We start from the raw sequence: 27,398 nt of genomic DNA on the forward strand, positions 1-27,398 counted from the left end.
ATGTCCCCCTGCTGGCTTTGGGTCACTGAAGTCGGTGCCCTCCGGTGGCTCTGGGTGGGCATTTGCCAAAAGCTATCTGGACCTCTGGGCCTGGGATGTGCAGACTGGGTGGCATGGTGGTGAGGGGTGACATCCTGCCGGGCGTTAACGTTCGTGGCAGACAGGGCTGCTGCGCTGCAGGGACGTGGGCATGGGGTCAGGAGCCCTGCTCCTTGGCAGGGGGGCTGCTGCCCCATCCGCTAGCTGGCTGCGCTCCAGAAAGCAGCTGGGAGTGGGGCGCAGGGGGGATCCTCCCACACTGTCACGCAGCGTCCACCCAGGACCCTTGACCGCGCACTTGCTGTGCTTCCGTAGTTGGCTTCTCCTTTCTGCTCCTTGTCCTTCACTTTCACGGGCCGTGTTTCAAGGTCCCAGGGATTCCTCAGAGATTCTGCCATTCGGTTCCAGACCACCTCAACAAAGCCAATATTGCAGTAAAGCGAGTCAAATACATTTTTTTGGTTTTCAATGTGTATAAAAGTCACGTTTAGTCATGTTTATACTATACTGCAGCTTATGAAGTGTACAATAGCATTACAGTCTAAAAACACCAATATAACTGCCTTTCATTAAAAAATACTTCATTACAATAAAAAATGCTAACCATCCTCTGAGCTGTCAGTGAGTCCTAATCTCTCTGCTGGTGGAGGGTCTTGCCTTGGTGCTGATGGCCGCTGGGTTGCTGCATGTGGGGTGGCTATGGCAGTTTCTTAAAATAAGACGACAGGGGCGCCTGGGCGGCTCAGTCAGTGAAGCATCCAGCTGGGTTTGGGCTCGGGTCATGATCTCAGGGTCGTGAGATGGAGCCCTGAGCTGGGAATCTGTGCTCAGCAGGGGGTCTGCTTCTCCCCTGATCCCTCCCCCTGCTAGCTCGCTCACTCTCTCTCTCTTTAAAATCAACCAATCTTTTTTTTTTTTTTTTTTACATTTCTAAGTGCTTAATCTGTAACTTTATTTTTTAGCATTGCAGACTTGGCAAAGTTTAAAGGCTGGTGGAGATTAATTCACAGAATCTATGGTCCACTGCTCAGCAACACAGCAGGTATCCAACAGTTCAGTGTTTTAGTGTTGCCAACTTACTCACAGATCAGACTGTAAAACGTATTCACTTGCATAATTCACTCCTGTTTGAAACCCCTCATTTTAACTGTAAAAGAGGACACATAAGAATCATTGCAATAAAATGATTTCAAAAGAAGTACATCCTGACAGTTGAACAGCCCAGACTGTAATTTCCCCCTGCGGAGGCTGCTGGGGCAGCAGCTTGGCTTCTAATATAAATGTAGTATAAATGTAGGACTCCTAGCAACTGAAATTACAAATTAAAAAAAAAAAAAAAGAACACAGTTTCCTCTCTACTGGTAACTTTAAAAAAAAAAAAAAATCTGTATTTCTGCTACAGAAAACAACCCAACTAGAGTGTATAAAACTCAAAGATACATTTTGTTCAATCGGCTTACTTATAACTGCGGTCCTTAATATAGTATTTTATTTTTATTTATTTTTAAAGATTTTATTTATTTATTTGACAGAGAGCGAGAGAGAGCACAAGCAGAGGGAGCAGCAGAGGGAGAGGGAGAAGCAGGCAGGGAGCAGGGAGCCCGATGTGGGATGTGGGGCTCTATCCCAGGAACCTGAGCCGAAGGCAGGCAGACACTTAACCGACTGAGCCACCCAGGCTCCCCTAGTCCTTAACACAGTATTTTAACTACTGTATTTCTATTCTTTTTTTAAAATTAACATATAATGTATCATTTGTTTCAGGGGCACAGGTCCGTGATCCATCAGTCTTACACACCACCCAGGGCTCACGGCAACACATACCCTCCCCAATGCCCATCACCTGCTTACCCCACCCCTCACCCACATCCCCTCCAGCAACCCTCAGTTTGTTTCCTGAGATTAAGAGTCTCTTATGGTTTGTCTCCCTCTCTGGTTTCATCTTGTTTCACAAATAAATCAATCTTTAAAATAAGACAATAAAGTTTGCCACATCAATTGACTCTTCCTTTCATGATTTTCTCTGATGCTGTTTGGTAACACTTTACCCACAGTAGAATTTCTTTCAAAATCAGTCAGTCCTCTCAAACCCTGGGGCTGCTTTATCAACTGAGTTTGGGGCATGGTCTAAATCCTGTCTTCATTTCAACAATCTTCACAGCATCTTCACCAGGAGTGGATTCCATCTCGGGAAACCACTCTCTGCTCATCCACCAGAAGCAAGTCCTCATCTGTTCGAGTTTGAGCCTGAGAGCACAGCAGTGCAGGCCCACCTGCAGGCTCCACTTCCAAAGAACACATGTCAAATATTGCAGCAATTACCAAATGTGACACGGAGACACAAAGTGAGTAAATGCTGTTGGAAAAATGGTGCCAACAGACTCGTTCTCTGCAGGGCTGCCGCACACCTTCAATTTGTAAGAAACACGACCTGCGACGTGCAAGAAAACTAAGCAAGTCTGTGCAGAACTGGGACTCTGACTCGCACCATTCCCTAAGTCCTGATTTGGGCACTTTGTCATTCACTCCGGGAGGCCTGTATTCTATTCTCCTGTCTTCTGAGGATTCTTCTGGTGGTTTTTTTTTTTTTTTTTTTTTTTTCTTCTTCTGGTGGTTTTTATTATTGTCATCATCATGAAGAGCATCATCATTATTATTATTGATGTTCATCAGCATTATTACAACTATTGCTGCAATTATTAATCACTGCTGTTGTTATAAAACATTAATGTTTCTCCATCCAATCAGGGTGGGATTTGCTGGATAGGATGACATGTACAAACATACAGGCGCTCCCTCACTCGATGGCATTTCCCCTGATGAGTGCCTGGAAATGTTCAAGTCCCTTTCCAGATGCCCAGAACTACCATTTCTACAGGGGAGGCTTAAGGAGGGGATCTTGTCCTGCCTGAGCCCCTGGAGGTCCAGTAAGGGCTTATGGCTACGTAAAGGTACTGGGAGGGCATTCCTTAGACCACTACAGTCACTTCAAATTTCCTAACTCCCCCAAGGCCCAAACACCACTGGGACAAGTCCGCAAGTCTTGAGAGAAGTCCCCACCTGCTGGTGCCTGTGCAGAATTTTCTTTCTTCTTTCTTTCTTGTTTTTTTTAAAGACTTTATTTATTTATTTGTCAGAAAGGGGGGGGGCAGGGGAGGGAGCACAATCAGGGGAATCTGCAGAGGAAGAGGGAGAAACACGCTCCTTGCTGAGCAGGGAGCCTAATGCAGTACTTGATCCCAGGACCCCGGGATTATGAACCGAGCTAAAGGCAGACACTTCACCGATTGAGCCACCCAGGAGTCCACAGAATTTTCTAAGTACATCCCAGAACCTGGGAGCCAGTGAGGCCACCCCACATCATCCCCTAGTGGCTGGGGAACACTGAGAAGAATGCCCAGGGACTGATCTCATGGTCCATCAACAGCCCCAGACAAAGAGCACAAATCCCGGAGTCCAGGTAGCTAGCAGAAAGTGCAGCAAGGCACAGCACTGAGACAGGGCTGTGGATGAAGGCAAAAATGGATCCTAAGTCCGGCTTCCCTGGAAAACATGGACACAGACACATTTATGTGTCTGAACTGAAATAAGAACTGCCTCTGAATGACAGATTGTTTTCCAGATGAATTTTCATGTTCTATCATATTTTGCTAATTTCTATTTTCAGCCTTTTGGAACAATAAGCACATGTAAATAGTAATCTAAGATTGCTCCTAGGACATGGGTTGGATTACACAAGAAACACATAAGACCATCTATTCTAGATGTCCTTGATAAAAACAAAACGTATACTCGACATAGAATGTGTCATTTGGAAACTATATCTCAAGGCAACAAAATCCATGCAAGTAGTTTTTTACATTAAATTTTTTTCTTTTTAAGATTTTCTTTATTTATTTGACAGAGAGAAAGAGAGAGAGAGAGCACAAGCAGGGAGAGAGGCAGGCAAAGGGAGAAACAATTGCCAAGCAGCGAGCCCGATGTGGAACTTGATCCAGGACCCTGAAATCATGACCTGAGCCAAAGGCAGACGCTTAAGCGACTGAGCCGCTCAGGCATCCCTACATTACATTTGATAGTTTCCATGCCTCGCTTGACCTAGTTGACAAAAACCATGAGCCCTATGAAAGTGAGCTCCTGCTGCCCCTAAATACGCGTTTCTAAAGCATGATGGTAAATGAGATATGAATAAAGTTTCCATGACTCATTACACATTATGAACCTAAAAACTTTGTCTTGTTGGTCTTTCGTATCTCACACTTATTACGCACCTCATGCGTAATCATTGCTTGAAAAGAAGCCTTATCAATTTTTTTTTTTTTTTTAGATTTTATTTATTTATTTGACAGAGAGAGAGAGACGGCCAGCGAGAGGAGAGAGGGAACACAGCAGGGGGAGTGGGAGAGGAAGAAGCAGGCTCCCAGCAGAGCAGGAAGCCCTATGCGGGGCTCAATCCCAGGACCCTGGGATCATGCCCTGAGCTGAAGGCAGACGCTTAACAACTGAGCCACCCAGGCGCCCCCAATTTCATATTTTTATTTCCATTAAAAAAATACCAAAACAAGCTCATTGAAGTTGTACCATATGAAAAAACATTTGAAGAGGAAAAATGGATATTGTATCATATGCATTGTAGTAAAACTTGAATACCAAAATATATTCACTCACTCCCTTTCACTTTTACTGTGTCTTTCCAAGTCCATTAGACCACCTGCATCGTCTATTTTAGCTTCTTTTTCTAGTGGGAAAAGGGAAAAGTGAAAACAATAGCCAGGGCATTTTGGCCCACTGGAGCCACCAAAAAAAAAAAAAAGTTTAAATCAGGCCAGGAATCACTTTTGTTACCTTGGACCAGCAGTGAACTTCGCCATGCTCTCCCTGTCTTTCTTGAAATGTTCCTAGTGGCCATGAGGATCCAAGAGCCAGTAGTGTCTGCCTGGAAAGTTTGGAGAGGGTGTCTACGTGACTTAACCCCTCTGCAGAATTTCTTAGGGTAGTTCAGGAGCCTGAGAAATGGCACTGCCCCAAATGGGAATCTCATGGAAGGCTTTCTAGGCCTGCCTTGGATGTCCAGGAGAGGCTGGTGCTGGACTGGACGCCACTGAGAAGGTGCCGCAGACACTGAGACACCGAGAGATTGTCTCAATCCTCAGCAGCACCAGAGAATGACCTGCCCATGTCCCCCCAGAGGCTAGGAACAAGAAGGGCTGGACAATCCAGCCCATGGTTCCACATTTGTAGAAAAAGGACAAAGGAAACTTGAAGAGAACACACCCTTGGTTGGAGACCTTAGCTCACAACCAGCTAAGTCAAAAGATCACATAAGTGAAGAAGGGAAGCTGTAACCTATTACACTGATTAAACTGGGTCTGACTTAATATTAAAAATTATCAATACCCTGAGTGCACATTAAATTGGTGTAAAGTTACAGAGTACCAAATAATATTTTCAATATGTAATAAAGATTGGGAAAGCATTGAGGACTCTAATCTGAACCTCACACAATAAATTTAAAAGGGAAAGTAATGTGGAGGCTAAAAATCGAATGAATATGGCATTTACCCTTCTGCTGCCCCCCGCTGCTGCTACTGGGCAAGGCCCCCTCCTCCATGTCTCTGCTGATCCCACTGCTTCTTGCCCAGGTTCCTCTCTTCCACTGTTACTGTTTTTCCAACTGCAAAGGACCTCCCACTTCTCATCCTCTATTTTGCCCTTACTCACTCTCCCTACACGCTGTCTCCCGGGTTCTCTCTCTTGGGCTCTTTTTTCCCTCATCTCCCCGCCCACTCGACACTCCGAGATGGAACGAAGATGCCGGCTGCCTACTAAGAGCTGACTTTGCAGTGGGATACTGGGAATGTAAACACGCTCGGGCAGGTAAGGCCAGGGGAACGGGTTTGGGGACAGTACAACACGAAGTGTCCCAGAACGGGGTCGTCCCCTCCGCCATCGGAGGCTGCGGAGGGGAGGCCTGGAAGCCGCAGGGCCCGGCTGCTGGAGGACGGGAATGGGGAGGCGGGTGGCCGGCGAGGACTGGGGTGGGCCGAATCCCGGGGCCCGGGCGGGGGAGTGTTGGGCGGCCCCGGCGCCACCGGGGCGTGGGGGGGACGCGCAGAGCCAGGACTCACGTCCCGAGTGAGGACACGGCGCCATGCGGGGACACAGGGAAGACACGGAAGGCCGAGCGTGCAGGCCTCGGAGCCACTCCAACAGGACAGACACTGGCTCGGCCCCAGCGCCCGGCCTCGGGGCGTCTAAGGGCGACGCGCAGCTCCGCGCGGGCGGGCGGGGCGGCAGGGACGGGGCCTGTGCCGTCCGGGAGGGCCGGGCGGGGACGCGACCGCGAAGCGCGGCTTTGAACCACAAACACCAACGCCCACCCACCACCGCAGGGGATCCTTCGCGCCAAGAAAAGTTCTGGCGCCAGGAAATTACGAATTGGGGCGGAGCCTTCGAGAGGCGGGGCTTGTAGAGGCGGGGTCAGATGGAGTGGGACCGAGCTAGAGTGTGGCGCGGCCATCGTGGGGCGGGGCCAGTGCGCGGGCGCGGCCATCGTGGGGCGGGGCGTGGGGAGGGTGAGCGGAAAGCGAGGACCGGGCGTCACGCAAGGGCGGGGTGGGGCTGGGGTGCGGTCGGCGTGGGGCGGGGCCTGGGGAGGGCGAGCGCGGTGCCGGGACCGGACGTCGGCGGAGGGGCGGGGCCGCGGCCGGCGTGGGGCGGGGCCTGGGGAGGGCGAGCCTGGAGCCGGGACGGGACGTCAGCGGAGGGGCGGGGGCGCGGCCGGGGCGTGGCCTGCGTGGGGCGGGGCCTGGAGAGCGCGAGCACGAAGCCGGGACAGGACGTCAGCGGAGGGGCGGGGCCTGGGGAGGGCGAGCGCGGAGCTGGGACGGGACGTCGGCGGAGGGCGAGGCCGCGACAGGCGTGGGGCGGGGCCTGGAGAGGCCGAGCGCGGAGCCGGGACGGGACGTCGGCGGAGGGGCGGGGCCGCGGCCGGGGCGCGGCCGGCGTGGGGCGGGGCCTGGGCAGGGTACGTACGGAGGTAGGAAGAGGCGGCCGCAGACTTTCCGGTCGGCCCCTCGTTCGCTGCCGCGCGCCGGCTGGCTGGCCGCTCGGGTCGGTTGGCTGCTGCTTGGTGTCCGAGGGAGCCGGCCGCTGCTTCCCCACTTCCGGAGAGCTGTTTGGGGCAGTTCCAGGTGAGACTTAGAGTCGCGAGGCCTCTTACCTTGCGTGCGCAGACGTCTCCCGGTTGGGGTGACAGGTGTGTGCACGGCCCCCGTTGTCTAGACGCGCTGGGCTGGGGGTGCGGGGCCGGCGGGATCCCCGCCGCTGCCGCGGCTGCTGCTCTGGGCTTAGGTTCGCGGAGCGAGCGGGGGTGGCGGAGGCCAGCCGGGAGAGAGTGGAGCGTTCTCGGCGGGAGGCGGAGCTGCAGCCGCGGGCTCGGTGTCCGGGACTTGGGGCGAAGCGGGGCTGGCCTCCGAGGATCGGTGTAGGTCGTTAAGTGCTCTGTGTATGGCAAGTTCACGTTGTCCGACGTCTGCTGCCGAAGCTATCTGAAAATGTTTTATTTTGAGAAGTATGGCATATTCTAATCATTGTTTTTGTTTTCTGTTTCTCGATGTTTTGTGTCCAGTTAGGATAATGAGGCTTGTAAAACGGATGCTGTTTAGGAAATATGTGGTTTTTGCTCTTAGTTAATGAAAGATTAATTTTTCAGTATCTGAGGACATTTGATACGGATGTTTATTGTTTCCCATTGTTAACCTTAAAAGTAGAACTGCGGTTATTTTAGCAGCTGGTAAATATAGGGGGAATATTTGGGAATAGAATAGCAATCCGGGACAAACAAGCTGCAGAAAAACTGTAGGCAAGTAGGGGAACAAAGGAGAGGCATGCTTTTTTAAGGAGAAAAGGGGTAAGTTGGGAAGGTTGCTGTGAACTAAAAGTCCATTGGAGGAAACGGGAGTTTGAAGTGTGGTGGCTTCTCATTGGCTGAGCTGTGGTCCTGGGGGGGGATGAGGAGAGCTTTTCTTCCTCCTGCTGGAGTTGTAGAGTAGTATCCACGTGCAAGGTCAAGTCCCTGAAAGGTCCAGTCCCTCTTCCTGCTGGGTCTGCAGTTGACTGAGAGTTCTCCCTGCCAAATCTCCCGACTCCATTTTAGAGAGGTTTCCCATTACTAATTTTCACACCATAAACATAAAACAATAATCAAATTGGATTTTCAAATTTCAGTAGCTTCATTTATACCCGTAATAAACTTTAACATGAAAATGTAAGTTAATATCTTATTTTTTATGTTTCGTTTGGAAACACTGAGGTTTATGCTGGTTGAAATTTGGCAATACCAGATTGCAACTGTTTATGCTGCAGAACTTCCCAAACATTATTTATAAGAGAGGACACCCCTCTGGCTTTCTCAAACTTTTTTTTTTCTTTTTTTAAGATTTTATTTATTTGACAGAGGCAGTGAGAGTGGGAACACAAGCAGGGGGAGTGGGAGAGGGAGAAGCAGGCTCCCTGCTGAGCAGGAAACCCAATGCAGGGCTCCATCCCAGGACGCTGGGATTATGACATGAGGGGAAGACAGACGTTTAACGACTGAGCCACCCAGGCTCCCCATGGCTTTCTCAAAACTTTTAAGTTGATTTAATATTAATATTTGAACTCAAATCAATTGAGAACTTGGAAGATATTTTTCTGTTAGGCAATAGAACAGTAACCATTCTGGAGTTCTTATAAAGAAGGGGTCCTAGTGCTTCTCCAGGTCTCCATTCCTCATTCTCCATTCTCCATTCCCCTGAGCTAGTTTACTCCTCTCAGACCTGCTGGGAAGTGGCCTCTGACTAAGGAGCCAGGACTTTACACCATTGGTGGTCAAGTAGTCTTGACATTTGGACTCTTCATTTACTTTTTCTTCATCCCCTCTCCGCTTACATAGGACTCAAGTGGTAGAATTCTTTGTAACCCATCCAGCCTCCAGGCCACCTTCTCCATCAAATCCTCAACATTTAGGTTTATATATAATATGTACTTGGGAGTCTCCACATCAAATGGAGTGAGTCCTCTTGAGTCTGTATGGGATGCATATCTCCCTATGACAAACTGAGCCCATAAGGTGGGTATCTGAGTAAACCAAACTGTACACCATGTCTCTGAGTCTCTGTTTCCTTGCATCCCTCTTTCAGGAGAGAATTCATCCCTACATAAGTAGCGCTTTTTTTTTTTTTTTTTTTTAAGATTTTATGTATGTATTTGACAGAGAGAGAGACAGCCAGCTAGAGAGGGAACACATGCAGGGGGAGTGGGAGAGGAAGAAGCAGGCTCCCAGAAGAGGAGCCTGATGTGGGGCTCGATCCCAGACCGCCGGGATCATGCCCTGAGCCGAAGGCAGACGCTTAACGACTGAGCCACCCAGGCGCCCCAGCAGTGCTTGTTATAATGGAAATTATTCTTAGACCACTTTTCATTGAGGTTATAAATTATTTCACATAATCATGTGAATTTTGACTTTGCATGGGCTTTTTCATGGGTGTCAACAGGGGAGAGCATAGGGATTTGATATTTTCTTAATTTTCTGAAATGAACACTGTTATGTTATATCTGATAAACACCAGTTTTCCTGGACCACTAACTTAAAGGACAGAAAGAACCAGCAGTAGGAAGCCAACTATCTCAGACCCAATTCAAATATCTTTTTTTTTTTTTTAATTTTATTTATTTGACAGAGATAGAGACAGCCAGCGAGAGAGGGAACACAAACAAGGGGAGTGGGAGAGGAAGAAGCAGGCTCATAGCGGAGGAGCCTGATGTGGGGCTCAATCCCAGAACGCCGGGATCACGCCCTGAGCCGAAGGCAGACGCTTAACGACTGAGCCACCCAGGCGCCCCCCAATTCAAATATCTTTAATCTTTTTACTTTAAGATTAGCATATCCCTTCTCAACTCTCTGCCTCTCAGATATAACTGAGTAGGGGTGAATATAAGGAGCTCTGTCTCAGCAGTTGTATCTTTTTGTTTTTAAGATTGTATTTATTTATTTGATAGAGCACAAGTAGGCAGAGCTGGAGGCAGAGGGAGAGGGAGAAGCAGACTCCCCACTGAGCAGGGAGCCAGACGTGGGGTTCAATCCCAGGATCCTGGAATCATGACCTGAGCCTAACACAGATGCTTAACTGATGGAACCACTCAGGCACCCCTCAGCAATTGTATCTTAATGCTTCTATCCATTTTCCTTTCACAAAGAAGCTTCCATATGGTCTTTTGTTTGCCAAAAAAATATACAGACTGATTTTAATATTTGTTTGCCAGAGATGAACACTGAACAAAACAGAAATGAAATGTAATATTAAAACCTTGGTTAACTGTCACCAGAAAGGTGTAACTGTGACTCACACTGTTGCAGTGCACAAACCACTTGCTAATTCATGGTCCTGTCAGGCTTGCTTCACCTCAGGACATTTGCACATGCTCTTTCCCCTCTCTGCACTGGTCTCCCCAGGCTTCTTCATGAATGACTACCAGCAGCACTTTTCAGTCTACACAAATGTTGCTTTTTCAGCACCGCACCCTCTGAACGCATGTTTTTATAACACCTTTTCTTCCTTAACAACAAATATTTATTCAACTCTTTCATATTTATAACTGTGCCTACAATTTATTTTTTTTATTTTTATTTTTTTAAAGATTTATTTTATTTATTTATTTGAGACAGAAGCACAGATGGGGAGTAGGGTCAGGGAGAGGGAGAAGCAGACTCCCCACTGAGTGGGGAGCCCAATGCGGGGGGGGGGGGTTTCCATCCCAGGATCCCAAAATCAGCTGAGGGCAGATGCTTACTGACTGAGCCACCCAGGTTCTCTCAGCCTACAGTTTAAAGGGGGGGAAACGCTTCTGTTTTTGCATTTTTTTCCTATAGAGATTCTTATAAGCTTTTATTCCCCTCTAATTTATCAAAGTTCTGGGTCTTGAACCCATATGTCTGTGTCCCTGTTTCCTCTGCCGTTTTGTAGAATGGATGCTGCGTTAGCAGGCATGAAAACTACATTAATCTCAATGTCCGTCTCCATCAGAGCCCTTGGGTGACTAGGTGCATTGTCCATGAGCAGTCATATTTTGAAAGGAATCTTTTTTCTGAGCAGTAGGCCCTCAGTGGTGGTTTACAATATTCAGTAAACCATGTTGTAGACAGATGTACCGTCATCCAGGCTGTGTTGTTCCATGTACAGGGCACAGGCAGAGCAGACTCAGCATGATTCTGAAGGGCCCTAGATTTTCAGAATGGTACGTGGGCGCTGGCTTCCACTTAGAGTCACCAGCTGCATTAGTCCCTCACAGGAGAGCCAGCCTGTCCTTTGCAGCTTCGAAGCCAGGCATTGACGTCTCTCCGGCTGGGAAAGTCCTAGGTGGCATCTTCTCCTGACAGAAGGCTGCTTGGTCTACACTGACAATCTGTGGTTGAGTGTAGCCACCTTCCTGGATTCTCTGAGCCCGATCTTCTGGATGACGTACTGCAGCTTCTCCATCAGCACCTGCTGCTTCACCTTGTCCCTTTATGTGATGGAGATGGGTGCTTTCCTTAATGCCCACCAGCCAACCTCTGCTGTTTTCAGACTTTTCCACAGCTTCCCCACCTCCTTCTGACTTAGGGAAATGTGTTCCAGACTGCTCAGATTTTCTCCATATCAGCAATGAGCTTGTCTCACTCCACTTTCTTATTCATGTGTTCACTGAGTAGTGCTTTTAATTGCCTTCAAAAACTTCTCCTTTGTATTCACAGCACAGCTAACTGTTGGGCACAGGAGGCCTAGCTTTTGGCCTGTCTTACTTTTGATGTATGTTCCCCACTACATTTAATCATTTCTAGCTTTTGATTTAAAGTGAGAGACGTGGGACTCTTCACTTGAACGTTTGAGAGGCCAGTGTAGGGTTATTAATTCCCTAATATTAATATTGTTGGGTCTCAACAGTAGTGACCCAAGGGGAGGGAGAGAGATGGAGGGACAGCTAAGTGGAGCAGTCAGAACATACACAGCATCGATTAAGTTAGCCATCTGATATGGGCACATGGCACCCCAAAACAATTGAAATGGTATCATCAAAGGTCACGATAACAGATATACTAATGAAAATATTTGAAATAGTGCGAGAATTACCAAAATATGACACACAGATAACAAAGTGGGCAAATGCTGTTGGAAAAAATGGTGCCGGTCAACATTGCGTCTCCATACACCTTTGTAAAAAACTGTCTGCAAAGTGCACTAAAACGAAGTGTACCTGTAGTTAGGACCTGGACAGGGAGACGTTGTATATCCTTCTAGGCCCAGGACATTGCCCTCAACACCCTCTCCTGTACTTCTCCAGGCAGGCAAATGAAATCTTTGTGCAGACCTTTGTCTTCCATTAGCCCCTGGGAAGAGAGAGACCATCCAACACAGATCTCTCCAAGTCAGATTTTGTTGAAATCCTAGTGACTGTAATAGTTGACATGCTTCAAAATATTCTAGTTTCTGAGAATATACTTTTAGTGTGGATTTTCCCATAAATAGGATGTGTTTCAGCTATTTTTTGATAATATGAAAAAGTTGATAAGTCTTAGGACCTATCTTAATATATAAAAAAATAAATTACTTCTGAAGAAAATTATCAGGCAGTATATTTTCATTTTAGGCATAGGCATTTGTTTCCAGAAAGACTGGCTTGTCTTTTTTTCTTTTCAGTGTATTTATATCAAATATAAAAGTGAATCTATACTGGGGCGCCTGGGTGGCTCAGTCATTGAGCATCTGCCTTTGGCTCAGGGCATGATCCCAGAGTCCTGGGATCGAGCCCCACATCAGGCTCCTCCGCTGGGAGCCTGCTTCTTCCTCTCCCACTCCCCTTGCCTGTGTTCCCTCTCTCGCTGGCTGTCTCTCTCGCCGTCAAATTAATAAATAAAATCTTAAAAAAAAAGAAAAAGTGAATCTATACTGACTCTCGAAGGTGAGTATTCTTTTAATAGCTTGCACTAAAGGTAGTCAAGTGCTTCAGGCTTCTCTTCTGTGTCTTGCCAGCCTAGTCACACTGCAGTGTTCTTGCAGCAGTGATGATCTCTTTTCATCAGAAAGGGATGTATGCGGTAGGGGACTCCGAACAAGGCTTGTGCCAGACAGAGTAATTATACTAGAGAATAAAAAGGATAAATTGTCAGACTCTGTGTGTTGTTTAAAGGCTAATTTAGGAGAGAGAATTTGAAGAAATTAAAAAAAAAAAACCACTGTGTACTCTCGTGTAAAATACAGATATTTTAGTTAATTTCTTACAAAATTTTTTTGAGCAGGGGCGCCTGGGTGGCTCAGTTGGTTAAGCATCTGCCTTCAGCTTAGGTCATGTCCTGCATTGGGCTCCTTGCTCAGCAAGAGAGTCTGCTTCTCCTCCTGCCCCTCCCCCTGCTTGTGCTCTCTCCCAAATGATTAAATAAAATCTTGAAAAAAATTCATTTGAGCAAAGTCTTAGGAATACTCACGGAGGTATGAATAATTTTAGAGACTTGTTTTTTTTCATGGTAATAGAACTTCAGTAAAATTGCTGAGATAAGAAAAACCTTTGTGCCCCAGGAGCTGGGAGCAGACCGCAGTCGGGGGAGCTGGGTGGATGAGCTGGGGCCACAGGCAGGAGGATTTCAGGGCCTGAAGATTATGGCAGGTCTAAAGGTCCTCCTTCAAGGCCAGTGAGAAAACATGGAAGAAATTAAAGCTGTAGAGTGTTATGAATAAATTTGTGCTTGTGAATGATATCAGCCCCACCCCAGCAGCCTCTGGGGAGGGGAGAGCTTGCTGGAGATTGAGCTCTATAAACTCTTGAACAACGGGTTTTGGAGACTTTCCAGGTTGGTGAAAGCTTCCACCTGCTGCAGGGTGATGCACCCCACCTCCATGGGGACAGGGATGACACCCTGGGGACCCTCCTGGACCTCACCCCATACCTCTTCATCTGACCATTTCTGTCCTTTATAACAGGCCAGGAAGCCTAAGTAAAGTTTTTCCTAAATTCTAGGAGTCATTCTAGAAAATTACCAAGCCTCATTTGAGGGGTTGTGGGAACCCCTGGACCTGCAGTGTGCCCGGCGGGAGTGTGAGTTGCCTGGCACCACATTTGTGGCTGGCATCTGAAGTAGAGGAAGGCTCGTGGGATCTGATACGGACTCCAGGAAGAGAGTGTCAGGATTGAACTGAAGCCTAGCACACCCACTTGCTGTCAGAGAATTAGTTGCTGGTGTGGGGGGAAAAAAAAGGCGATTTATTTGAATGTTTGAATTTTGAGAAATAGGACTGTTGTCTGTTACAGGGTGTTGGTGATTAAACGGGTGGAAGAAATGGATCTATCAGGGAGATAAGGCAGAACTAACAAAATGGGATTTTTGATCTCAGATGGTTTTGAGCACAAGCCATGTAAGCAGGCATTGGGACAGGTCTTGCATATGCAGTTGGAACAAAACTGCATTTTGTTGTTGTGCATGCATGTGGAAAGGAGTCCATGGGGATTGAAGTGGGTGGTAAAGATGATGGAATTAGGGGCTGGTAGCCTGAAGGTGGCCCCAGGAGGGAGAGTGATCCTGAGCAGCAGCTGAACGGAGGGACGGCAGCGATTGCTGGACAGGTCTCTGGTTCTTGATCTGGCGGGCGTTCCTGCTAAGACCTGGGGGTGCTTTGTACCCCTGAAGAGGACCGTGTTTAGAAATCTGAGTTTGGGAAACAGACCACAATTAAAGTGCTAGCTGTATCATTCTTTAGCCATGTAATTTTGTCACATCATTAAAGCTTTCCGAAATGATGTTCATGTCATTTGTTCGAGAAGTATATGTTTTACTCATTCCGGGCAGCTGTGACAACGTACCACAGACTTGGTGGCTTAGACAACACACATTTATTTTTCACAGTTCTGGAGCCTGGAAACTCCCCAGACCAAGGTGTCAGAAGATTCGGTACTTGGTGACGGACCAGTTCTGGGCTTGCAGAAGCCTGGCGCTCACTGAGTCCCAGCATGGCAGAGAGAGCTATGGTCTGTTCCTCTAATAATGTCACCGGTTCCTTCATGGGGGACCTACTCTCATGACCTCATCTAAACCACCTCCAGATACCACCATGTTGGGAAGTAGGGCTTTGACAAGTGAATTTGTGTGGGGTGGAGGGGACATGGGCATTCAGTCCATAGCAGTAAATATACCGAAATCAGCAGAGTCTTCATAAGGATTAATTAAGTGATGTATTTAATTTTCCAAGCAGAGAGTCGTATTTATTAAACTTTATTTTGTCTTCCTTATTTTCTGGACTCTAGGTATAAGGAGGTGAGTTAAATCTACTTCTGTTTGTGATATAATATCATTGTTCCATGAAATACATTTAAGTACTAACAAAATTTTGGTAAGAATTTACAGTTTGCCAATACTTGATTAATTTATTTTTTTAAAGATATTTATTTGTGAGAGAGAGAGAGAAAGAAAGCACAAGTGGGGGGAGAGGCAAAGGGAGAAGCAGACTTCCTGCTGAGCGGGGAGCCGGATTTGGGGCTCGATTCCAGGACCTTGGGATTATGACGTGAGCCAAAGGCAGACGCTTAACCGACTGAGCTATCTGGGTGTCCCATAAAGTTTACCAGTATTTTTAAATACAAGATTTATGAAATGCTGTGGTGTTGTTTGTGCTGATGATGAATGTAGGACAGTATTCCAGTTACAACTTAACAAAAATGTTAGATTGAACAAATAAATTTCCTTGTAAGATGCCTGCATTCTACATTTTCTAAGTCAGGGCCTTTAGGTTTGGAGTTCAGGGAAGGAATTAAATAACCCTATGAAAAACTTGCTGGTTAACTTATAAACTCAATGATTTTCATTTCCTTGTCTGAGGGGTGCCTGGGTGGCACAGTTGGTTAAGCGTCCGACTTGGTTTCAGCTTGGGGCGTGATCTCAGAGCTCTGGGATCGAACCCCATGTCGGGCTCCATGCTCAGCATCGGGTCTGCTTGAGATTCTCTCTCCCTCTTCCTCTGTCCCTCCTGTTCTGCTATCTCTCTCTCTCTCTAAAATAAATAAAATCTTCAAAAAAAAAAAAAAACCCACATACACAACTTGCTGGTTAACTTATAAACTCCATGATTTTCATTCCCTTGTCTGAAAGTAGTAAAGAATATTCATAGTTCGTTTACTAGCAACGGTAGCCAAAGCCTTCTCGCTTTTGCTCCAGGCAGATGTGAGAGCCCCCCACTTCTCTGAGGGCCCATGGCATATTATTGTAGAGGGAGCTGGGGGGTTGCATGCAGGGGTACCAGGGATTCACGATCAGGGTCTCCGGGAATGGGGGATAAGACTGGAGTCTCTTGGCTTCTCTCTCCTTGCTCAGCTTTTCCTGCATATTGCTTGTACTCTCTGTGAGTGGAGATCCAGAGGAGGCGAGGGGGTGGCTGAATTCTTGAGAATGCAACTGCGGGTGAGTAGAGATGGGATCTTTCCCTGAGTGAAAGCTCTGTTGCCAGGGGATGGGAAGACTGCTCTTGGCCCGAGTCTCGTCAGTGCATCCAGGCAGTGTTCAGGGAGCTGGTGCTACTTAACTGTTCTCAGGACTCAGGGATACTTGCGTTTGGTCAGAGATTGATCAGGAAATAATCTCCTTTCCAACATTTACACTAATAAATCTCATTCTCCGTTAAGGATGTCCTTGCAGAAAAGAAACTGGCAGAGTTTTCCTTTCTCATGCATCGTATGGTCTTAGTTGGGAAGTGGTGTACTCGTTAGTCCTAGTGATGTGGGAGGGGTGACAGAGGCGAGCAGGAGTTTACAGTCAGCCCATGAGGAAGGAGACAGGTGTTCCAGCCGTGCGGTTTTCCAGAGAACACAAGAAACTTCTGTGTAAGAGAAGAAATAAGAAATCATCTTTTCCTCTCAATTTTAAACAAAAGGTTTTGTTAACATATGCTTGAAGTTTGGAAGCTTCCAAAGATGACTAAAATCCTCTACTGCCCTTCTCCCTTTCACCCATTTTCCCTTTTTGTGATTAAACTTTGTTAAAATAGGAGATCTGAAAACAGTGCCCAGGGAGTATTTTTAAAAAATTAATTGTGCATTTGGCAGAATGTGTGTAGAAATTAGCATAAAATTTAAAATCCTGAAGCAATTTTTGAAAGACCAAGAGAGGCCAGAACTAACTGAGAGGATTCTGTTGCCTTTGAACAGAAAAACAGGATTAATACACAGAGAACCGATCCAAGGATAATTGCTGTTGAGAATGGAGAGCCCGCTGCAAGAGGGACCCCTCTGGGGCCAGCCTTCAGAAGAGCAGTCTCAGGAGCCCCTCACCATACTGTCTGCCCTGATATCTTCTAAAGAACAAGTGAGTTTTGTACGGCGAGTGCTGGGCGTTGCTTCACGAGCCTCTGCCTGTTCATAAGAGTGGACCCATCACGTGTGTGTTCTGTGTTGGCTGTAGAAAAGGCATTTGCACATTAGCTCAGTGGAAATCTCAGCACCACTACGTATAAATTTGCTTTTCTAGTAATCTCTATGAACCTGGGACTCGAACGCATGACCCCAAGATCAAGAGTCACATGCTCTCCAGCTGAGCCAGCCAGGTGCCCGTCAGTGCTGTTTAATCTAGGTTATAATTGCCATCCGGGAAGTCAAGATTACCAGTTAATTGGAAATTGCCAGGTTATTTCACATTGACATTTCCTTGATAATGAAGTAATTGTATGCTTACTGTGTGCGTATTTTTGAAAGTGTCTGAAAGGCACAGACAGATCAGCATGGGAGAACATTTGATTTGAGCCCCAAGTGGAGTTTGAACTTCCTAGCCACACAGCTTCCCCCCTTTGCCCTCAGTATCCTGTTGATAGTTCTCTCCTACGGATTATTAAGCATGGGCCTATTGAAACCCAATATCTGATATTTTAGGAATCTGTGACCTTCAAAGATGTAGCCATAGACTTAACCCAGGAGGAGTGGACCCTGATGGACAGGTCCCAGAGGAAGCTGTACATTGATGTGATGCTGGAGAACATCACTCATCTGGTCTCCGTGGGTGAGTCTGCCACCGTCTGTTCGTGCGTCCATTCATCCATTCTTTCATTCATCTTTTTATTTATGAACCACGTAGGGTGTCCAGCTTCCATGTAGTCTAACAGCTCTGCCCTAACTCATGTTCTTTTAGCCCTTCTGTTCTGACTAGATGATATTTATAACTTTCTTTATTTTCATTAAGTGTGTCACATAATAATTTGAATATAGTCGTCTTGCCTACAGTTGTGTATCTTTCTACTGCACTTTCTCCAAGACCCAGGACAATGCTGGGAATACAATGAATTTTTTCTGGATGAATAAGTAAATATCTTAAATGTTTTCTGCTCTGGGCACTATGGTGAAGTCTGAGCACAGTAGAAAATTGAACACCTCGTATCACTTTCCACATAAACTCCACAGAATATTCTAGTGGAGCGTATGTTTATTGTCTCCCTTTGGAAATAGTGTTAACGGCCCCGTGAGGACATTTATCTCTTTCGTTCTGGACGCACACACTGAGCCTCCTGCACTCGTTCAGCCTGGGCAGGAGCATCAGCAGCGAGGGGTCTGGACTGATGTGGGTGCGGCGTCAGGCTGAGAACTTTACTGATGTTTCCAGTGTTGAAGGCGTTACTCTCTGGGCGGTTGTGCAGCGCTCACACTGTTCTTCCTCTGTAGCCTGCAGAGTAGAATATCATGCAAGGTTCTGAGCGCAGAACTGTGAAATCACGTACTGTTCTCCCACTGATCTAGGCTGTCAGTTCTTCCAGTCAGATGTGATTTCCCAGTGGGAGCAAGGAGGCGAGCTGTGGAGGGAAGACAGAGGATTTGCCCAAGGCTGGAATCCAGGTGAGCTGTGGACATACGCGCTCAGTGCGAGAAGTCGAGTGAGTGAGCGAGTGAGTGAGCAGGATTTTATTGATGTCAGCACATGTTTCCTTGAGTGAATGATAGCTTCAGAGGACTGAGTGGCCAGTGACCCCACGTTCCTCAGACTGGGTCATTACTTGTCACACATCAGTTTCTCTGCATGTGTCTGTACTTCCGTTTGACCTCAGAGAAGCAATGCTCTTGTCCTCATAGGAGGTAAGATTTCACATTGTGGTCTTTGTCATGATTTCTGCTCTCTCACTCTCTCTCTCTTTTTTAATGATTTCCATTCATTTTCTGCAACAGCCCATCATTTTTCTTTGTTGAGTTTTTTTCTCATTGATGGTATTCTGATTGATAGTATTCTAAAGTGTATGTCTATTCACCAGTATAATCCTCAGTTTCACATTATTTGGTCATGGCAGCAGTTAGTGTTTGGAACACACATGGGTCTTGTGTATTTTTCAACACTTTAATTCTCTACTCAAGATATTTGTTAGGTTTATTTCTTATTATCTTCAATTATTTCAGGCTTGGAAAACAGCCATAAGAAGGAAGAAACAATATCTATGCAAGATATCTTCAAGGAGGACCCGTCTAACTACAACATAATAGTAAGTTTCATGAGGACAAACGTTTCCTGTGTGTGTTGCAGGCCTGGGAGTCTGATGAGTTAATAATGCAGGAGAACCACACATTGTCACAGAATGTGGTTGAAAATTTAATTTGGGGAAGAAATTAGCCTGGATTTAAACTTTAACGGCTCTGATAAAAGGATAATTGTATAACCGTGGTTTATTTGCACGCAACATAATTATGTCGTCAGAAACACTTTGCCGTCCAATAAAGATGCTACCGAGGTGTTCTGTAACAAGATTCACGGCAGCCGAGCTCTCTATTTCAAAGGGGAAAAAACCTCCATTGATATTGTAAAAATCTAATAGAAACAGAAAGAAGAAAAGGGAGATCCGCGCATAGATGAGGCAGTAGTACGCAGTAAAGGAGAACAAGGCAAAGTTACATCAACTCAGGTACTTAGAACACCATCCTCATCAGCTGGGGAAGCCCCGTCGAGACAGCCAGGCTGGAGTCCCGATGGAGAGGCCTGGGCAGAGTGTCCTCTCCTCAGGCGGGATTTCCCACTGACCATCTCCATAAGGACTGTATTTAGAGGGCACATGACAGGGTCTGAAGTTAAACATTCGTTCGCCTACATGCAGTTTGGAGTGAGCTGCATTTCTGTGTGATCATGTCTTTACATTTTCAAGGAGCCTGGGCTATGTGTGTTTGCCTCCTCTTCCGGATTCCATTCCGGGGGGCCAGCCCAGCCTGGAGCAGGAGGGGATGCAAGGCAGGACTGACAGCTCTCGGCGTCCAGACCAGAAGGGCCAGTTCTGACCTGGAGGCAGCTAATGTCCACTAGCCAGTCTCCCGAGGTCACTCATGCAGCACGAGTCTCACACACAACATTGTTTAGCCTGCATTTGTGCAGGTTGAGGTGGAAGGTTATGCAGGACAAATCACAGAAACCCCCATCCATACAGTGCATTTGGTCCTTGAGTTGTCATGCATGATAAGACACCATATGTACCTGCAAGGCACTTTTGATACATCCACAAAGCCTAACAACGTATAAATAGTATAGTGAATGTAATTATGAGTACAGCATCCTTTAGAAACCCTCCCCAACAGGGTAACCAGTCCAATAAACTAGGGGAAGTATTGATTGGATTAATTAACAGTTGGTAATGGAAAATAAGCACAGGCACAAGCATAGGTTCTCATTTAAAACTGACATCATTGGGAGTTTGCTTTCTCAGTTTTACACATATATTTACCATCATCGGAGAGATGACAGCTATTAGTCCTATAGTGAAATTAGTTTTCTTGACGAGTTTGGTCAGTGAGGTCAAGAAGACGCCCGACATGTTTTTGGGAATAAATCTCATGTCCATCATGACGCCAGCATGTGGGTCCTACATGTAAAGAGTGGTGGGCCCCACAGGGCAGGATCAGCGGTTGTCCTGCTTTGGTGGAGAGAGCCTCGGCTTGAGTGCAGGCGATGGGACAGCATAGAATCCAAATATGATAACGATGTTTTGTGATCAGCATACATGAGGACTGTAGCATCCCCTCCTCGAGCAGTACTTCAGCAGAAGTGGGAATGTTGTCAAGTGCCTCTAAGGTCATTTAGCACCTGAACTAATATTCTAGCATATTAATATTGGCTAGAAGGTTTTGTCATATGGCTTATTTGTAAATTAGGGGACTTCATCTGCCCTAATGGAGTTGCATTTTGACCAATAGGTCTGTTGTTTAGGATTTTTAAAGCCTCCATTAAGTATAACTTCCATTTTGATAAAGAGCCATCCCCTAATTTTTTAAATTGTTGTTTAAACAGTGTGTTTATGTGTGTCATCAGTTCAATCGCCTGGGGGTAATAGGGAATATGATAAATCCATTCAATGTTATAGGAGGAGGCAAAAGCTCTTTTTTTTTTTTTTTTTAAAGATTTTATTTATTTATTCGACAGAGAGAGAGACAGCCAGCGAGAGAGGGAACACAAGCAGGGGGAGTGGGAGAGGAAGGAGCAGGCTCATAGCAGAAGAGCCTGATGTGGGGCTCGATCCCACAACGCCGGGATCACGTCCTGAGCTGAAGGCAGACGCTTAACCGCTGTGCCACCCAGGCGCCCCGGCAAAAGCTCTTTTTAAGTTACCTCTCAAGTGGGAGCCATTATCGTTCTGGATCTGAGTAGGCACATCATAATAGAATAGTCTCTAAGATTTTGATAGTTTTCTTTTGGGTGGCATGGGCAAATGGGCCAACTATTAAATACCCAGAGTAAGTGTCCACTGCCACACAAATATATCGACAGCCTTGGAAGCAGGGTAATGGCCCCACATAATCTGTTTGCCAAATTTGGGCAGGGAGTCTTCGCTGCTGTATCTGCCCTTTGTACCATTGTGGAATTTCTTGCTTTTGCCAAATCTGACAAGTTGGACCTTTTAATATGGTTTCTTTTATTGCATCCTGAGTGAGGGGTATCCCACAGTTCCTGGGCCCACCTGTGAGTAGCCTGCCTTCCCAAGTGTCTGCTTTTGTCGTGTGCTTGTTGCCCCAGTTTTTTGTCGGTCACAGGCTCAGCTGTTTGCCATGATCGGACTAGTGAGTTAGCAACTCTGTTGAAGGTCTGTTCTGTGGAGGTAAGCACACTGTGGGCGTGTACATGGAAAAAAGTAATTTTAGTATTTGAGGCCCATTGCCAAATGTCTTCCTGTAGGCATCTTCAATAAAAACTAGTAACCAGTTGTGAACTGTCACACCAGAATTCTTTGGATGACAGCTTTATGAATCAATTAAACACAAAGCATGTTTATCAGAAGACTCAAATATCCTTAGTTTCTCTGTAATAAGAAGCAGAAGTACACGCCTGTTTCAGTAATCAGTGCTTTAGCACTTTATCCTATTTGAATAGACGTCCAACGAATTCAATCCCAGTTTATCATCCAAGCAAAACTTGAAAGTTCCAGGTTACCAAAGACTTTGAAAGCTGTCTTAACAATTATTGATGAAAACTTTGCGACACTAAATTAACCATTATTTTAAGTCATCCTTTTGATAACAAATTGCAACTGAGATAGCATGGGCTTATTTGACCTTTATTAAAACGTTAGGAATTGCATACAATCTCTAGAATAATTATAGCATTTACCCAAACAACGTAACATAAGGCTTAACATCATTTGTTTGACAGTGCCTTCCAAGTAACTTAACACACTGAATAAAAAGGCCTAGTTGGTGAAAAAGACTTTGTTTGCGATTGAAATCTTGGGATGTTTGTTAAAACCCTAGAAAGTTTTAAAGCACATGCCTTAAATAGGGTTACCGATCCTTAAAGACCCGGTAAAGACAACTCATAGAAACTGGTTTTTCTGAGCAACTGTTTACATCTTCTTATTAGCAAGAGCAAACCAATAATTTGAGAAACTTGGTCTTTTGAACAGAGAAAAAGCAGAATTTTAATCTTACACCATGTACTTTTAAAATCCATTCACTCAAGTTTGTCCTTACCATACTTAAAATTCCAAAGATCTTCACAAATCTTCTACAGCTTTACTTTGCATTCACATTTTGTCCCAAGCCATTACTCTCCAAACAACCTGTCTCATCCAGGACAAAATTACCTTCTTTTACCTTCAACAAAAATACATTCCCATTCCTTATCTTTTTTACATATCTCCTGCTTTTCTGCATACAGGGTTGCTTCCCTTATTTCCATCCATCATAAGGTAAAATGTCTTTGAAACTGCCACAGACGATAGCAGTGTATTCAGAATCCACCTTTTTTTAAACCTTATATAACACAGTATCTTGTATTTGTAACATCTCTTCATGAGGAATTCTTTTCCCAGAGTCCTCAGAATATCTCTTCTCACTCTTGCCAGGTGATTCCCCTGCTGCTCTAGATGGCTCCTTCTGAGAGGCTGGGTCTGTACCCCTCTCATCGTCATCCCAGATGTTGCCATCCCAGGGGTCAGGGCCCCACTCACACCCAGCAGAAGCCATAGTTACGCACACTTTCTTAGTGTCCATCTTCCCTCTTTTATTTCTACCTGGCCACTCATATGGCTGCTTTTTCTGCCACATGCTGATAGGTGTTGACTTGGTAAGTCTGATATTGAAGCATAGCCATTCTAGATTATAAATCTGCTACTTCCTTTTCTAGTTTTAGTTTTTCCTTCTGGCACTTATCACAATGTGATCATTTGTCTATACACTGTTAATGAACACCATCCCCAGCGAGCTAGGAATGACATATCATCAATCCCAGTTACAGTTTGTAAGGTGTCTATGAGCAGTAGCGGCTCAACCGACTTCAGTTTACCTTCCCATTGTTCATGCAGACTGACCTGCTTAGACCGTTCTTTTGCAAGTGAGCAAAACTGGATCTACCTACTCAGGAATATCAACATCAGGGCGGGGGTTTCCTCTTCGAAGCAGAAAAGGCATGTCATGAATCCTGCGTACTACACCAGTTACGTTTTACATAAAAGATTCACAGCAGTCTCGTACTCTCCATTTCAAAGGGGAAAAAACACTCCATTGATATCGTAAAAATCTAATAGAAACAGAAAGAAGAAAAGGGAGATCCGCACATAGATGAGGCAGTAGTAAGCAGTAAAGGAGAACAAGGCAAAGTTACATCAGCTCGGGTACTTGGAACATCCAGCCTCATCAGCTGGGAAAGCCCCGTCGAGACAGCCAGGCTGGAGTCCCGATGGAGAGGCCTGGGCAGTGTCCTCTCCTCAGGCGGGATTTCCCACTGACCATCCCCATAAGGACTGTATTTAGAGGGCACGTGACAGGGTCTGAAGTTAAACATTCGTTCGCCTACATGCAGTTTGGAGTGAGCTACATTTCTGTGTTATCACGTCTTTACATTTTCAAGGAGCCTGGGCTATGTGTGTTTGCCTCCTCTTCCGGATTCCATTCCGGGGGGCCAGCCCAGCCTGGAGCAGGAGGGGATGCAAGGCAGGACTGACAGCTCTCGGCGTCCAGACCAGAAGGGCCAGTTCTGACCTGGAGGCAGCTAATGTCCACTAGCCAGTCTCCCGAGGTCACTCATGCAGCACAAGTCTCACACACAACATTGTTTAGCCTGCGTTTGTGCAGGTTGAGGTGGAAGGTTACACAGGACAAATCACAGAAACGTGCATCCATATAATACACAACGGTAAAAATGTTTGTGCATGCAGGAGGTAAATATCCCATGTGCATGTAAGGAAACTGGGGAAGGTTTTAACTGGATATTGTCACTGAACGGTCAGCCTAGAATTCACATATAGAGAACTGAATGGATGTGTGTTTCTGAGAAGTCCTGTAACAGTCTCATCTCTTTCTCAACAGCAAAAATACCACTCAGGAGAAGACCCCTTTGAACATATTGGGTATGGTGAAGTTTTCACTCAAACGTACACATTGACTCCGCATGTCTTAACTCACACTGGACAGAGACCCTATAAATGGAGTGAATGTGGAAAACATTTCAATCATAGAAGCGACCTTTATAGACACCAGAAAACGTACATGGAAGCAAAACCTTATAAATGTAATCAATGTGAGAAGTGCTTCCATAATAGAAGGAAGCTTTGCATACACCAGAGAATTCACACGGGAGAGAAACCCTATAAATGTGATGAATGTGGAAAAAACTTCAGTCGAAACTCTCACCTTCGTTCCCATAAAATAACTCACACAGGAGAGAATCCGTTTGTCTGTAATCAGTGTGGGAGTCACTTCAGGTATTTTTCATCTTTAACTAGACATAAGCATATTCATTCTGGACAGAAGCCTTATGAATGTCATCTGTGTGGGAAAGCCTTTGTTCAGAGTTCTTACCTTAAACAACATGAGAGAACTCACACTGGAGAGAAACCATATAAATGTCTTCTGTGTGGAAAAGCCTTTGTTACAAGCTCTAATCTTAGAGAACACGAGAGAACTCACACTGGAGAGAAACCATATAAATGTCACCTATGTGGAAAAGCCTTTGTTCAAAGCTCTTGTTTTAGACAACATGAGAGAACTCACACTGGAGAGAAACCATATAAATGTCATCTATGTGGAAAAGCCTTTATTACAAGCTCTTGTCTTAAAAAACATGAGAGAACCCACACTGGAGAGAAACCATATAAATGTCTTCTATGTGGAAAGGCCTTTGTTACAAGCTCTAATCTTAGAGAACATGAGAGAACTCACACTGGAGAGAAACCATATAAATGTCCTCTATGTGAAAAAGCCTTTGTTACAAGCTCTAATCTTAGAGAACATGAAAGAACTCATACTGGAGAGAAACCATATAAATGTCATCTGTGTGGAAAAGCCTTTGTTACGAGCTCTTGTCTTAGAGAACATGAGAGAACTCACACTGGAGAGAAACCATATAAATGTCCTTTATGTGGAAAAGGCTTTGTTACAAGCTCTTGTCTTAGAAAACATGAGAGAACCCACACTGGAGAGAAACCATATAAATGTCCTCTATGTGGAAAAGCCTTCGTTACAAGTTCTAATCTTAGAGAACATGAGAGAACTCATACTGGAGAGAACCCCTACAAATGTCCTCTGTGTGGAAAAGCTTTTGTTGAGAGCTCTAATCTTAAAGAACTTGAGAGAACTCATGCTGGAGAGAACCCATATAAATGTCCTCTATGTGGAAAAGCCTTTGTTACGAGCTCTTGCCTTTGAAGACACGACAGAATTTACTCTTAATGTACTGAAAGAAGATGGGAGAGCCTTCAGCCACAGCTCTAATCTAAAAGAAATCCAAGAACTCATAAGTGGGGGAAATTTATGGCCATATTTATTATGGAAATGCCTTCATTTTAGATTTATCCTTACGCAACATGAGTGAACTCCATTTGAAGGAACCCTGTATTTGTAATCAAGGAGGAAGAGACATTAGCTGATCTCCGATTGTAGGGTGCACAAGAAAATTCAGTATGAATGATAATCTAATCTCCCTAGAATGGGAATTACACAGGAAAATCTTTACAGAAGGAGGTCACTCTAGGAGAATAACAGAAAAATTGATGCTGGGGGAGCTTATTCATTGTAATATGCATGGAAAAAAACCTTTACTAGTAGAAAAACTATCGTAGGCATGTGAAGTTTCTCACTCTGTAGAATAGTGAATGAATGGAAGTCTTCAGTGATTTTTAATTCCTTAGTCAACATGCAATTTCTCACACTGTATATATGCCATTGCTAAAATCAGATGAGAGGTTAGAGTTTGCATCAGAAATCCCTGACTAGGAAAAACATCTATCGAGAATGTCTAATCACACAGTTTAGACATTAATTTATATTTTTGCCTAATGGCCTATTATGAAAATGTAAGAAACATATGTAGGATTGTGACATCATCTGGGAATTCTAAATGCAGAATTTTATGACAATAAACAATGAGTTTTTTTCTTAATGGACTAGTATGTAGAACTGCGTATGAAGCAAAGTTGTCGCTAAAAAATCCATTATGTTGGTCAGGTCTTATTTTTCATACAGCAATAATTACGATGATTGGGTTCAACTAGAAAGTAACTTTGAATATTAACTGAAAAACAGAACACAAGATGATGTATCATTACTACATATTGTTAACCATGTATGTAGATCATAACGATGAATTAAAGATTGATACATAGTTTGTGACTGAATTCTGCATTAATTTTCATTTTAGAAAGCTATTATTGAGACAGTGAAGGGTATTACATGACAATAAGGGGGGGTCAGTTCAACAGCAGGATATAACCTCTAAATGTTTGTGCATCCAATATAGGAACACCTACAGATAGGGGCACCTGGGTGGCTCAGTAGGTTAAGCATCTCACTTCGGCCCAGGTATTGATCCCAGGATCCTGGGATTGAGCCCCTCTTCTGGCTACCTGCTCAGTGGGGAGCCT

At 45.3% G+C, this 27,398-nt stretch overlaps 1 protein-coding gene across 4 annotated transcripts; it reads left to right on the forward strand.

Annotated features, from left to right (window-relative positions):
• The first annotated feature begins 5,750 nt into the window (after positions 1-5,750).
• Positions 5,751-27,139, forward strand: LOC113262216 (zinc finger protein 596-like). Of its 4 annotated transcripts, none has more exons than XM_048226282.2 (7): positions 5,751-5,916; positions 16,415-16,501; positions 17,245-17,401; positions 17,962-18,088; positions 18,820-18,915; positions 19,468-19,550; positions 24,847-27,139. In XM_048226282.2, exons 3-7 carry the CDS (start codon positions 17,297-17,299, stop codon positions 26,182-26,184), a joined length of 1,749 nt encoding a protein of 582 aa, XP_048082239.1. In that variant the 5' UTR covers positions 5,751-5,916; positions 16,415-16,501; positions 17,245-17,296; the 3' UTR covers positions 26,185-27,139. The 4 variants fall into 4 exon arrangements, with proteins under 4 accessions (XP_048082239.1, XP_026364311.1, XP_048082241.1 ...); XM_048226284.2 differs by lacking the exon at positions 5,751-5,916 and adding an exon at positions 7,046-7,232; XM_026508526.4 differs by lacking the exon at positions 16,415-16,501.
• Positions 27,140-27,398: the final 259 nt, after the last annotated feature.

Source organism: Ursus arctos, unplaced genomic scaffold (assembly GCF_023065955.2).
Source record: "Ursus arctos isolate Adak ecotype North America unplaced genomic scaffold, UrsArc2.0 scaffold_27, whole genome shotgun sequence".
NCBI classification, from domain to species: Eukaryota; Metazoa; Chordata; class Mammalia; order Carnivora; family Ursidae; genus Ursus; species Ursus arctos.

Coding starts and splice junctions, on each gene's coding strand:
- LOC113262216 (XM_048226282.2), top strand. CDS start 17,297: ATGGAGAGCCCGCTGCAAGAGGGACCCCTCTGGGGCCAGCCTTCAGAA. Junction 18,916..19,467: donor TGCCCAAGGCTGGAATCCAG/GTGAGCTGTGGA, acceptor CAATTATTTCAG/GCTTGGAAAACAGCCATAAG. Junction 19,551..24,846: donor CGTCTAACTACAACATAATA/GTAAGTTTCATG, acceptor CTTTCTCAACAG/CAAAAATACCACTCAGGAGA.